This window comes from Entelurus aequoreus, linkage group LG09 (genome assembly GCF_033978785.1).
Source record: "Entelurus aequoreus isolate RoL-2023_Sb linkage group LG09, RoL_Eaeq_v1.1, whole genome shotgun sequence".
NCBI classification, from domain to species: domain Eukaryota; kingdom Metazoa; phylum Chordata; class Actinopteri; order Syngnathiformes; family Syngnathidae; genus Entelurus; species Entelurus aequoreus.
The window spans coordinates 81,658,436-81,669,834 of record NC_084739.1 but is presented as its reverse complement, the minus strand read 5'-3'; the positions used below and the strand labels follow the sequence as shown (position 1 = coordinate 81,669,834).

The window sequence follows — 11,399 nt, the reverse complement described above, 5'->3', positions numbered from 1 at the left end:
CACGACAAACCATCCTCAACGCGTTCCGACTTCTACAAAGCAATGAACTACCTGCTGCCACCTACTGATATGGAGTATTACATGGTTACCCTGCCAAGCTCTACACAGCACAGGCACTAGACAACGGCACATTATTATGATTATTGATTTGCAAAAAATATTTTTTGGACCAATTAGGTGAAGTTGCATCATTTCCCACGGCACACCAGACAATATCTCACGTAGTGTGCCGCGGCACAGTGGTTGAAAAACACTGCTTTAGAACGCAGCTCTCTATACGTTTACATTTTGCGCTATTTTGTTGTACTTTATTAAGCACTTCTTACGTACCGTATTTTTCGGAGTATAAGTCGCTCCGGAGTATAAGTCGCACCGGCCGAAAATGCATAATAAAGAAGGAAAAAAAACATAAGTCGCACTGGAGTATAAGTCGCATTTTTTGGGGAAATGTATTTGATAAAAGCCAACACCAAGAATAGACATTTGAAAGGCAATTTAAAATAAATAAACAATAGTGAACAACAGGCTGAATAAGTGTACGTTATATGAGGCATAAATAACCAACTGGTATGTTAACGTAACATATTATGGTAAGAGTCATTCAAATAACTATAACATATAGAACATGCTATACGTTTACCAAACAATCTGTCACTCCTAATCGCTAAATCCCATGAAATCTTATGCGTCTAGTCTCTTACGTGAATGAGCTAAATAATATTATTTGATATTTTACAGTAATGTGTTAATAATTTCACACATAAGTCACTCCTGAGTATAAGTCGCACCGCCGGCCAAACTATGAAAAATACTGCGACTTATAGTCCGAAAAATACGGTATTCCTAATTGTTGCACCTTCATTTGAAGTTATTGCTAAATGTTCAATGTAATTTGACAATTTTCTTGACATTTTTAGAGAGTTTTTCCTTTCTGCCTCGATATCTGAGGGGATTCTAACCAGCGGAAGGTTTTGAAATAGAAATGTTTGCATTTAATATATATATTTAATATATGCATTATAGTTTTCTCTTGCTCCTTATTTCGATAGGTAATGAAAAATATCAATGATTATCGATATCGACCGATACAAAACGCTTATATTGTGATACAGTTTTCAGCCATATCACCCAGCCCTAATTGGTATTACTATTATTACTAGAGATGTCCGATAATGGCTTTTTTGCCGATATCCGATATTCCGATATTGTCCAACTCTTAATTACCGATACGGATATCAATCGATATCAACCGATATATACAGTCGTGGAATAAACACATTATTATGCCTAATTTTGTTGTGATGCCCCGCTGGATGCATTAAATAATGTAACAAGGTTTTCCAAAATAAATCAACTCAAGTTATGGAAAAAAGTGCCAACATGGCACTGACATTTATTATTGAAGTCACAAAGTGCATTATTTTTTTTAACATGCTTCAAAACAGCAGCTTGGAATTTGGGACATGCAGGTGGGCGGGGTTGGGGGGGGGGGGTGGAGCGGGGGGGGGGGGGGGGTTGTATATATACATGCCAATGTATATATTAGTCTAAGTCTAGTATACTAATATTTTATGATAGCTTTTTCACACATTTTGTTTAAACCTAAAAAAAAATCAACCGATACAAAACGTCTATCTTGTGCTACAGTTTTCAGCCATATCGCCCAGCTCTAATTGGTATTACTATTAGTACTACAGTCGGGACTTTTTTACTTCAGTGCCGTGTCCATACAGCCATTGAGTGTGCCACATACTCACTAAGGCAGGGGTGTCAAACTCAAATACAGACTGGGCCAAAATTTAAAACTGAACAAAGGTTTGAACAAGGCCAAGGTTGAACAAATTAACCTTTTAATAGGGACCCAAACAAGTTTTGCATTGAATATTGAACAAGGCTTATATAACTTTATAGTGACATGCAAAATCGAGTTTCAAATAATAATAATTAAAAAATATCAATGACATATCAAATGCAATTTAAATAAAAAATTGAATGCCTCTTTTCTATTTGCAGCCTTCTGAGGTAAATATCAACATTAACTTTTTCCACAGGCTAATAAATTTGAAAATAAAATAACTATGAATTAGGACAACCATTCAAGACTTTAAACTGCTCAGTTTGCAACACACTGATCTAATCTGATGTGCCCAAGCCAGATACCTGCCATCTTTTCTTGGATGCTAGTTCATTCATGTCGGGGCTCGGGCTTTGAGCTGAGGCAACCTTCATTATCGAACGAAGATGTTCATCAGTCATTATATCTCGTAGTCCACCCGGACCACAGTCTTGGGGGCGTGCCTCAAAGGCACTGCCTTCAACGTCCTCTACGAGCTGTCGTCACGTCCGCTTTTCATCCATTCTAACAACGTGCCGTCCCAGTCACAAGATATGTGCGGCTTCTGTACGCACACACACGTGAATGCAATGCATACTTGATCAACAGCGATACAGGTTACACTGAGGGTGGACGTATAAACAACTTTAACACTGTTAGAAATATACGCCACACTGTGAATCCACACCAAACAAGAATGACAAACACATTTCGGGAGAACATCCGCACCGTACCACAACATTACCACAACAGAACAAATACCCAGAACCCTTTGCAGCACTAACTCTTCCGGGACGCTACAAAATACACCTCCCGCTACCACCAAACAACCCCCCCCACACACACACACACACACACACACCTCGTAGCATCCCGGAAGAGTTAGTGCTGCAACGGGTTCTGGGTATTTGTTCTGTTGTGTTTATGTTGTGTTACGGTGCGGATGTTCTCCCAAAATGTGTTTGTCATTCTTGTTTGGTTTAGGTTCACAGTGTGGCGTATATTTCTAACAGTGTTAAAATTGTTTATACGGCTACCCTCAGTGTAACCTGTACCGCTGTTGATCAAGTATGCGTTGCATTCACTTGTGTGTGCGTGCAGAAGCCGCACATATTATGTGACTGGGCCAGCACTCGTTGGACTGGATGAAAAGCGGACGTGACGATTTTCGGGAGGGGCACTGAAATTTGGGAGTCTCCCGGGAGGGTTGGCAAGTATGAGAATTAGCGGTGAATGTGGTGTTACCGCGGCACCGCCGCTGTATATAATCGGCGGGCCAGCTCTAGTGTTCATTTGATATCGCCTCAAGGGCCAAGTGAAATTACATGGCGGGCCAATTTTGGCTCACAGGCCAGAGTTTGACACCCATGCACTAAGGCATCATTTAGTCATCATTTCTGACAACTAACTCCAATAAAAAGTTCAAAAGTTGGTCATGTTTTAAAAGGCTTGAACGGCGTGCAGAAACCCTGCTAACAAACCTTGATGTTAACTGATCGTTTTGCCCCTGCAGTTACGTGCGCCGACTTTATAGAATAAAGACGGCATCAAAGGATTCCGTCAGCTCTCTGCGTGGGTTTCGAGGTAGAAAGGCCGCGCTTTTGTAAAGTACGCCTGCGAAAAGTGTTCAAAAGTGAGGCCGCGCCGCACGTCAGCTGCTAATTGAGGCGCGGGCCAATTAGCGAGCCGTGTTCTTGTGTTGTGAAAAAGCTTTATTCCTTTGTGACTAATGAGATTAGCGACACGTTAATCCAGGGCTCACGTTGGAGCTCCCAGATCATCAATTCAAAGAGGCTCATGGCGCGGGCCTGATTAAACATGTTCCATATTGACACACTCGCCTTTAAAAGACCCTTTAGTCCCAGTCATAAAAGTGGACTTTGCGCCTAATTGTGCAAGCTCGCTGCTTTTCCGAGCTGATGGAGGTGTGAAAGCGCGGATATTTTTAAAGATCTATTTTCTACTTCCCGCCCTCTGATGACGAGCGCTACTTTTATTTTTAGTCAGCTAAATTTTTGATAGCGTTTTTCCCCTCTTTGCTGCCGCATCCTTCCCAGGCCGCCTCTGCCTCTGATAAAAGAGAAGTCATGTAAAAAATAAATAAAAGATAAATTATACATATGAATAATGAATAATACAGGACACGCCGCTTCTTTTTTCCATACACGGAAAGAAAAAGGCAGAGTGGACCACATATTTTACCGCCATAAAAAACACTTCTTTGTTTTAGAAATGTGAGTAGTGTGGATATACTGTAGACATGGTTATGCTGCTGATTGATGCAATAGAAATCATGAAGAACTGCAATTATTATTTTAGTAAAACGGTTAGTTAGTTCAATCACAAACCCCAAAACCAGTGAAGTTGGCACATTGTGTAAATGGTAAATAAAAACAGAATACAATGATTTGCAAATCCTTTTCAATTTATATTCAGTTTAATAAACTGCAAAGACAAGATACTTAATGTTCAAACTGGTAAACTTTGTTATTTTTTGCAAATATTAGCCTATTTGGAATTTGATGCCTGCAACATGTTACAAAAAAGCTGGCACAAGTGGCAAAAAAGACTGAGAAAGTTGAGGAAAGCTCATAAAAGACTTATTTGGAACATCCCACAGGTGAACAGGCTATCTGGGAACAGGTGGGTGCCATGATTGGGTATAAAAGAAGCTTCCGTGAAATGCTCAGTCATTCACAAACAAGGACGGGGCGAGGGTCACCACTTTGTCAACAAATGCGTGAGCAAATTGTCCAACAGTTTAAAAACAACATTTCTCAATGAGCTATTGCAAGGAATTTTGGGATTTCACCATCTTTGGTCCATAATATCATCAAAAGGTTCAGAGAATCGGGAAAAATCACTGCACATAAGCGGTGATATTGCAGACCTTCGATCCCTCAGGCGGTACTGCATCAAAAAGCGACATCAGTGTGTAAAGGATATCACCACATGGGCTCAGGTAGACTTCAGAAAACCACTGTCAGTAACTACAGTTTGTGGCTACATCTGCAAGTTAAAACTCTACTATGCGTGAAAGCCATTTATCAACAACACCCAGAAACGCTGCCGACATCTGCAAGTTAAAACTCTACTATGCGTGAAAGCCATTTATCAACAACACCCAGAAACGCTGCCGGCTTCGCTGGGCCCGAGCTCATCTAAGATGGATTGATGCAAAGTGGAAAAGTGTTCTGTGGTCTGACAAGTCCACATTTCAAATTGTTTTTGGAAACTGTGGACATCATGTTCTCCGGACAAAAGAGGAAAAGAACCATCCGGACTGTTATAGGCGCAAAGTTGAAAAGCCAGCATCTGTGATGGTATGGAGGTGTATTAGTGGCCAAGACATGGGTAACTTACACATCTGTGAAGGCGCCATTAATGCTGAAAGGTACATACAGCTTTTGGAGCAACATATGTTGCCAACCAAGCAACGTCTTTTTCATGGACGCCCCTGCTTATTTCAGCAAGACAATGCCAGGCCACGTGTTACAACAGCGTGGCTTCGTAGTAAAAGAGTGCGGGTACTAGACTGGCCTGCCTGTAGTCCAGACCTGTCTCCCATTGAAAATGTGTGGCGCATTATGAAGCGTAAAATACTACAACGGAGACCCCCGGACTGTTGAACAACTTAAGCTGTACATCAAGCAAGAATGGGAGAGAATTCCACCTGAGAAGCTTCAAAAATGTGTCTCCTCAGTTCCCAAACGTTTACTGAGTGTTTTTAAAAGGAAAGGCCATGTAACACAGTGGTGAACATGCCCTTTCCCAACTACTTTGGCACGTGTTGCAGCCATGAAATTCTAAGTTAATTATTATTTGCAAAAAAAAAGAAAAAGTTTATGAGTTTGAACATCAAATATGTTGTCTTTGTAGTGCATTCAATTGAATATGGCTTGAAAAGGATTTGCAAATCATTGTATTCCGTTTATATTTACATCTAACAATTTCCCAACTCATGGAAACAGGGTTTGTACATTTTAAACCATTTATGTCTAATTATTACTCAACTTTGCTTGCTGTGTTTCCCACAGGACTGTAATCTATTTGTGGCTGTAGTGGGGGGGATGACAAATTGATGTACTTGTCGAATTGGCATTATTGGCCATGACGCATTTGAGTAGGGAGTAAAAAAAAGGTGAAAAGTAAAACAAATATGTTAAGAGTTTAAAATTTTTTAATGTCCAAAACAAAACAAAGGCACCTGTGAGTGCTTTTAGATACTAGAGGGGCCCACAGCTGCTCGTGGAGAAGAGCTATACATGCTTTAATGTCTTCAAAAAACTTGTGATTAGATTTGTTGCTGGTCCTTTTTTTATTTTTATTGTTTTTTAAATAAATAAAAAGTATCTGGAGCAGACGGATGTGTCCCGCAAAACCCTGGAAATACTGTATGTCAATAAAGCACTTCATATATTTATTTAAATCTAGATTTATCACAAATTGAATTGCACATCTATTCAACTTAAATAATATCTGATCATGGAACAAAATATTCAAATTCTTTTTTTTCGCCACCTGTTGCTGTCATTAAGTGATCCTGTGACTCCTTTGCCATGTCCATATACTGCCCCCGCAAGAATGTCTCCTATGTTATGATAGTAAATTGAGTAATCAAACAAGAGCCAAAGTCTTTCACATCACATAAAACCCTCATCGGGCAAATGTGAGCAGTATAAACACATTTTGTGGTAAGTCACGTAATTTTTTCACGTATACGTAATTTTCCAGATTTGAACGTCTATTTTTTGCAACTCTTACTACATGAGGCCCCCATGTGTGTTGTCATGTGTTTATGAGCGCGGGAGTACTAAATGTGTTTGTGGCGCACCATAAATGTATGAGATACACAAATTCATTGCACACACTAAAAGTTTTTTTCTTAGGTTTTATTTGAGTGGACAGAATAAAATACCTTTCAATTGGTTACAGAGGTATTTTAATCTTTATGGTAAAACCCATTTCAAAAATAATTTTCATATACAGTGTTTGTAAATGTTTGGCATTTTAAAAAAAACACCTCAAAATAAATTGTGTGGGTATTTAATTTAGTATATTTTTTTAAATATATACATATATATATATATATTTTTAGTTTATTTTTAATATTCCAAACCATAAGGCAATGCCCAATGGAAACAAATGCACATTTTATATTTCCTCTAAACGTACATAGCAACCACCAAAAAGAGGTCTTCTTTTGCCCACAGGGTTTTTTTTGCATGCAAACCAGTGGAACAAAAATGTAAACAATTACCTTTCAACTCTCGACGCTCTAAAAAATGAATTGTGCACTGAGATGTAAATGATATTTAACTAGAAGAAGCAATTCCTGAAGTGTGAATGCTCCAATGCTGAAGTTGAAGGGAAATGCTGACAGAATGTAGTATGAATGTAAGAATAGTTTGAATGTTGAAATGGTTTGAATGTTGAAATGGTTTGAATGTTGGAGAGTTGACGCTGAACTGAAATGCTAATGGAAAGTAGGATGAATGTAGAAATGGTTTGAATGTTGAAATCGTTTAAACGCTGAAATGGTTTGAATGTAGAAGAGTTTGAATTTCCAGGGAAACCGGAATTTGGTTTGGAACTTGGGAAAGTGTTAGTTTGAATGTTCAGGATGAGTGGAATGTGTTAATGTTGCAATGGTTTGAATAGGTTGTAAAATGTGGGAATTGTGCGACTCGGAAAAACGTCCCATTCATTTCAATGGGAACTTCCTGGAAATTTGGGAATTTTGGGAAAAGTGGGATTTTTTTTAAATGATTAGGAGCATTGATTTCCTGAATGAGCTGAATTGGTTTGTGTTAGAATTGTTTAAAAAGGGCAAGAAATGTTGAAGTAGTAAATGGTATTAGGGAATTTCGGGAAAATCTGGAATTTTTTTGAAAATGGTAAACAACTTGAATGGTCTGAATGAGTTGAAACGGTTGGTGTTGAAATTTTTCAAATCGGTCGAGAAATGTTGAAGTAGTAACATGTTGAATTGAGAAATGGTATTACGGAATTCCTGGAATTTCGGGAAGACCGGGAATTTTTCCAGTTCAAAAAACAACTTTGTTTATGTCCTAACCAAGAGGAATGTTTTGACGGTGAAATGGTTGAAGTGGGTTGAAAAATGTGGAAGGAGTAGTCGCCAGAAAAAAGGGTGGAAATAGGGCTTTGCAAAACCAGGAATTCTGGGAAATCCTGGAATTTTTTTTAACTTGGAATAATGGTAGCTTGAATTTCCAGAATGGTGGAATATGTTGAAGGTGGAATGGTTTGAATAGGTTGAAAAATGTGGAAATGGTGAAAGTTTGAAAAATGGCCAATTCATTTTGAATGGGAAAAATGTCCCGGAAAACTTGGAATTCTGGGAAATTTGGGAATTTTTGGAATTTGTCAAGGGAAAGCCTGCGATTCCCGAATAGGCTGAACAGTTTGAAGTTGGAACGGTTTGAATCGGGTGAAAAATGTGGACTGTAGAGCGCGCCAAAATCTGAAGAAGAAGAATAAATGGATTAGTTTTGGTATAGAAAACCATATTAATTAGAGTGAGTCTGGTTATGCGTGTTTTCATGCTATGTAAAAAAAAAAAAAAAGTCACGCTGGTCCGTCGTTCATAGCAATAACTTCTCGTACCGTTTGCTGTTGTATAATTCATAAGCAGCCCTCAACGGCGCCGTAACAAAAGAGCGTACGTCCCTGGCGGCGCAACTCTGGAGCGGCCTCTTTCGCCGCCACGCTGGCGTAACACAAAGGAGTCGCCTGGCTCAAATGGAACACGCAGCATCTGCAGGCTGAGCTGATATACGTCATGCAAGGAATCCAACACCAACGTTGGAGTCATGCCGTTCTGGAAACCAGTGAGAGAGTTTGGTATCTACAAATTAACGGCCGTGGAGTGTTACCTCGGAGCTTCCGCCTTGGCTTCTCGGCGTGACGTCTCCCTGGTCACTCGCCGTGGGGTTTGGCCTCGTCTAAAAGGCGTCCCCCGGTGCGGCCCCAGCTGTCCGCGTAATCAGGACATTAGCGGATTCCAGCTGAGCTTACGTTAAAATGGCGCCGGGCGCGTCCGGTTTCTCTCAAGAGAAGATGTCCTCCTTGTCCACTTCCGGCGAAGCGGGTCTGGAAATGTCAAAGAGATGCTGCGGCGAGCCGGCGGTGGGCGTCCGGGCTTTGAGCAGCTGGAGCGCTTCCGTGAGCTGCGCCTCCAAGCCCGACATTCGGACGTTGATGTTCTTCAGGTCGTCCTTCAGCTCCAGCTTGAGCTCCTGGAGCGAGGCCTGCAGCGTCTGCTCGGGGATGGGGTAGAAGGGGCGTCTGGTCTCGGGGGGCTGGACGGGGCTCCTGTCCTGCGGGGTCAAGCGAAAGTCGCTGACCTTGTCCAGGCGCAGGTCGCTCTTGGTGATGCCGCTGTCGCACGAGTCCGTCTTCTTCAGCGACAACTGGGATTCGTGGCCCTTGGTCCGCTCGGGCAAAGTCTCCATGGACTCCGCTTTGGACACCGTCTTCCAGTTGTCGGGTTTGGCCATGGACTCCTTGAAGCGCCCCCAGCCTTTCACCACTTTGCCGGACTCCGCCGCCCGACCCCCCACCAGGGAGACCGGGGCCGGCACCTGCAGCTTCAGCTTGTCCGCGGGGGCGCCGGCGGGGCTCGTCGACAACAGGGTCGCCGAAGACGACGGCGTGGCCGGGCTTTCCGTTACCGTGACGATGCTGGTGGTGATGATGGCCGTTTTGGGCACGTCCGCGTAGTCGGGACCCTTTTCCACGTCGTGCTCTTCGCAGGGTTTGTCCGTGGCGGTGCGAGCCTCCCTCTGCTGCCGGAAGCGCTGGAAGAGCTTTCGCACGGGATGGTCTGGCGGCAAGTTCAGAGGGGCTTCGTTTTTCCGTCTCTGGCGCTCTTCTTCCTCGCGTTTCACGTCGCTGATTTTTCTGAAGACCATCTGAGGGGGAGAATTGAATTTGTTAGGTTTGTTGGTGCAAAGACAGGAAGAAATGTTCAGTTGGCAGCGACAGTAGAACTGCACTTTTATGGCCAAAATAAATTCCGGATTACAAGCCGTTACTTTTTTCGTACGCTTTGAACCCTGCGGCTTATAAAACGGTGCAGCTAATTTGTGGACTTTTCTTCAAATAATTATTGAAAAATCAAGCAAGACACCGAACAGGTGTAATATTGTTTGTGCTAAGGCACTATCCTTTGGACCACTTCACTCACTGCAGGTGCTTCTGTTCTGCATTGCCTTTCTGTTTAGACTGAGCTTTGAACCGGGAGTACAAGTGCCGTTCCGTCTTCTAGCCCAGTGTTTTTCAACCTTTTTTGAGCCAATGCACATTTTTTTCATTGGAAAAATCCAGAGGCATACCACTAGCAGAAAACATAAAAAAATGAAACTCAGCAGCTGATATTGACAGTCAAAAGTCGTTCTCGCAATTGTTGGATATAAATTCAAACCATAACCAACCATGCTGCACTATAGCTCGTCTCAAAGTAGGTGTACTGTCACCACCTGTCACATCACGCTGTGACTTATTGAGTTTTTTGGTGTTTTCCCGTATGTAGTGTTTCCTATTTTGTTGTTGATTGTCATGTCATGTACGGATGCACTTTGTGGACGCCGTCTGCTGCTCCACATGCTGTAAGTCTTTGCTGTCGTCCAGCATTCTGTTTTTGTTTACTTTGCAGCCAGTTCCGTTTTTGTTTCGTTTTGCATAGCCATCCCTAAGCTTCAATGCCCTTTCCTAGCGGCACTCGCCTTTTGTTTATTTTTGGTTTAAGCATTATATACCTTTTTACCTGCACGCTGCCTCCCGCTGTCGTCTGCATATTGTGATCACGACAAACCATGTTCCCAACATCCACAAAGCAATTAGGTACCTGCTGTCACCTACTGATATAGAAGGGTATTACACGGTTACTATGCCCGCGCTATAGACAGCACAGGCACATTATTTGCGAATTATAAATACTGGTTTGCAAAAAATATTTTTAACCCAATTAGGTGAAATGACATCATCTCCCACTGAGACAATATCTCACGGCACAGTAGTGTGCCGCGGCACAGTGGTTGAAAAACGCTGTTCTAGCCGTCCACAGTGTTTACTACTCGAATGGATTTCTTTAATTCGTCACTCCAAGAAGCGTTTGTAAGTTTTACAATACAACTAAAACAATTTTTACTTACTAAACCGTCCCATGTGTGATGTCTGTAGGAGTGTTTTTTAATGCATTTTTGTAAGTGCTATCGTAATGTAATGTAGCTAGCATCGTTAGCATTAGCTAATATGTTAACACATTTACAAATATCTGTGACAGTATTATTTAATTTATAATGGCAAATTTAATTAAGCTAGCGTCATTAGCATTAGCGAATATGCTTACACGTTTACAAGTATTATACTTTTTGTATTGTTTTGGTTTCGTAAATTCACCAAAATGAGTATTGACTCTGTTTCGCTGATTGGAGAGCTAGCTTGCGCAGCTAGTGGGTCCATGACGATGACTTCTGTTTTGTTTGATCAGCCGTTTTACTGCTGCGTTACAGACACCGTTTGGAAACAATTAAGGTATGTA

At 41.5% G+C, this 11,399-nt stretch overlaps 2 protein-coding genes across 8 annotated transcripts in view; one reads left to right on the top strand and one right to left on the bottom strand.

The window, feature by feature from the left end:
* Positions 1-11,399, top strand: part of hhat (hedgehog acyltransferase) — a 94,981-nt gene that overhangs the window by 55,194 nt on the left and 28,388 nt on the right. The window lies entirely within an intron of this gene.
* The window catches only part of kcnh1a (potassium voltage-gated channel, subfamily H (eag-related), member 1a), a 119,286-nt gene continuing 116,293 nt past the window's right edge, over positions 8,407-11,399 (bottom strand). For all 4 annotated transcript variants that reach the window (XM_062059568.1, XM_062059570.1, XM_062059569.1 and 1 more), the window contains one exon: positions 8,407-9,768. In XM_062059568.1, the coding sequence (XP_061915552.1) occupies positions 8,905-9,768 (864 nt within the window). In that variant the 3' untranslated portion in view covers positions 8,407-8,904. The remainder of the gene's footprint in view (positions 9,769-11,399) is intronic.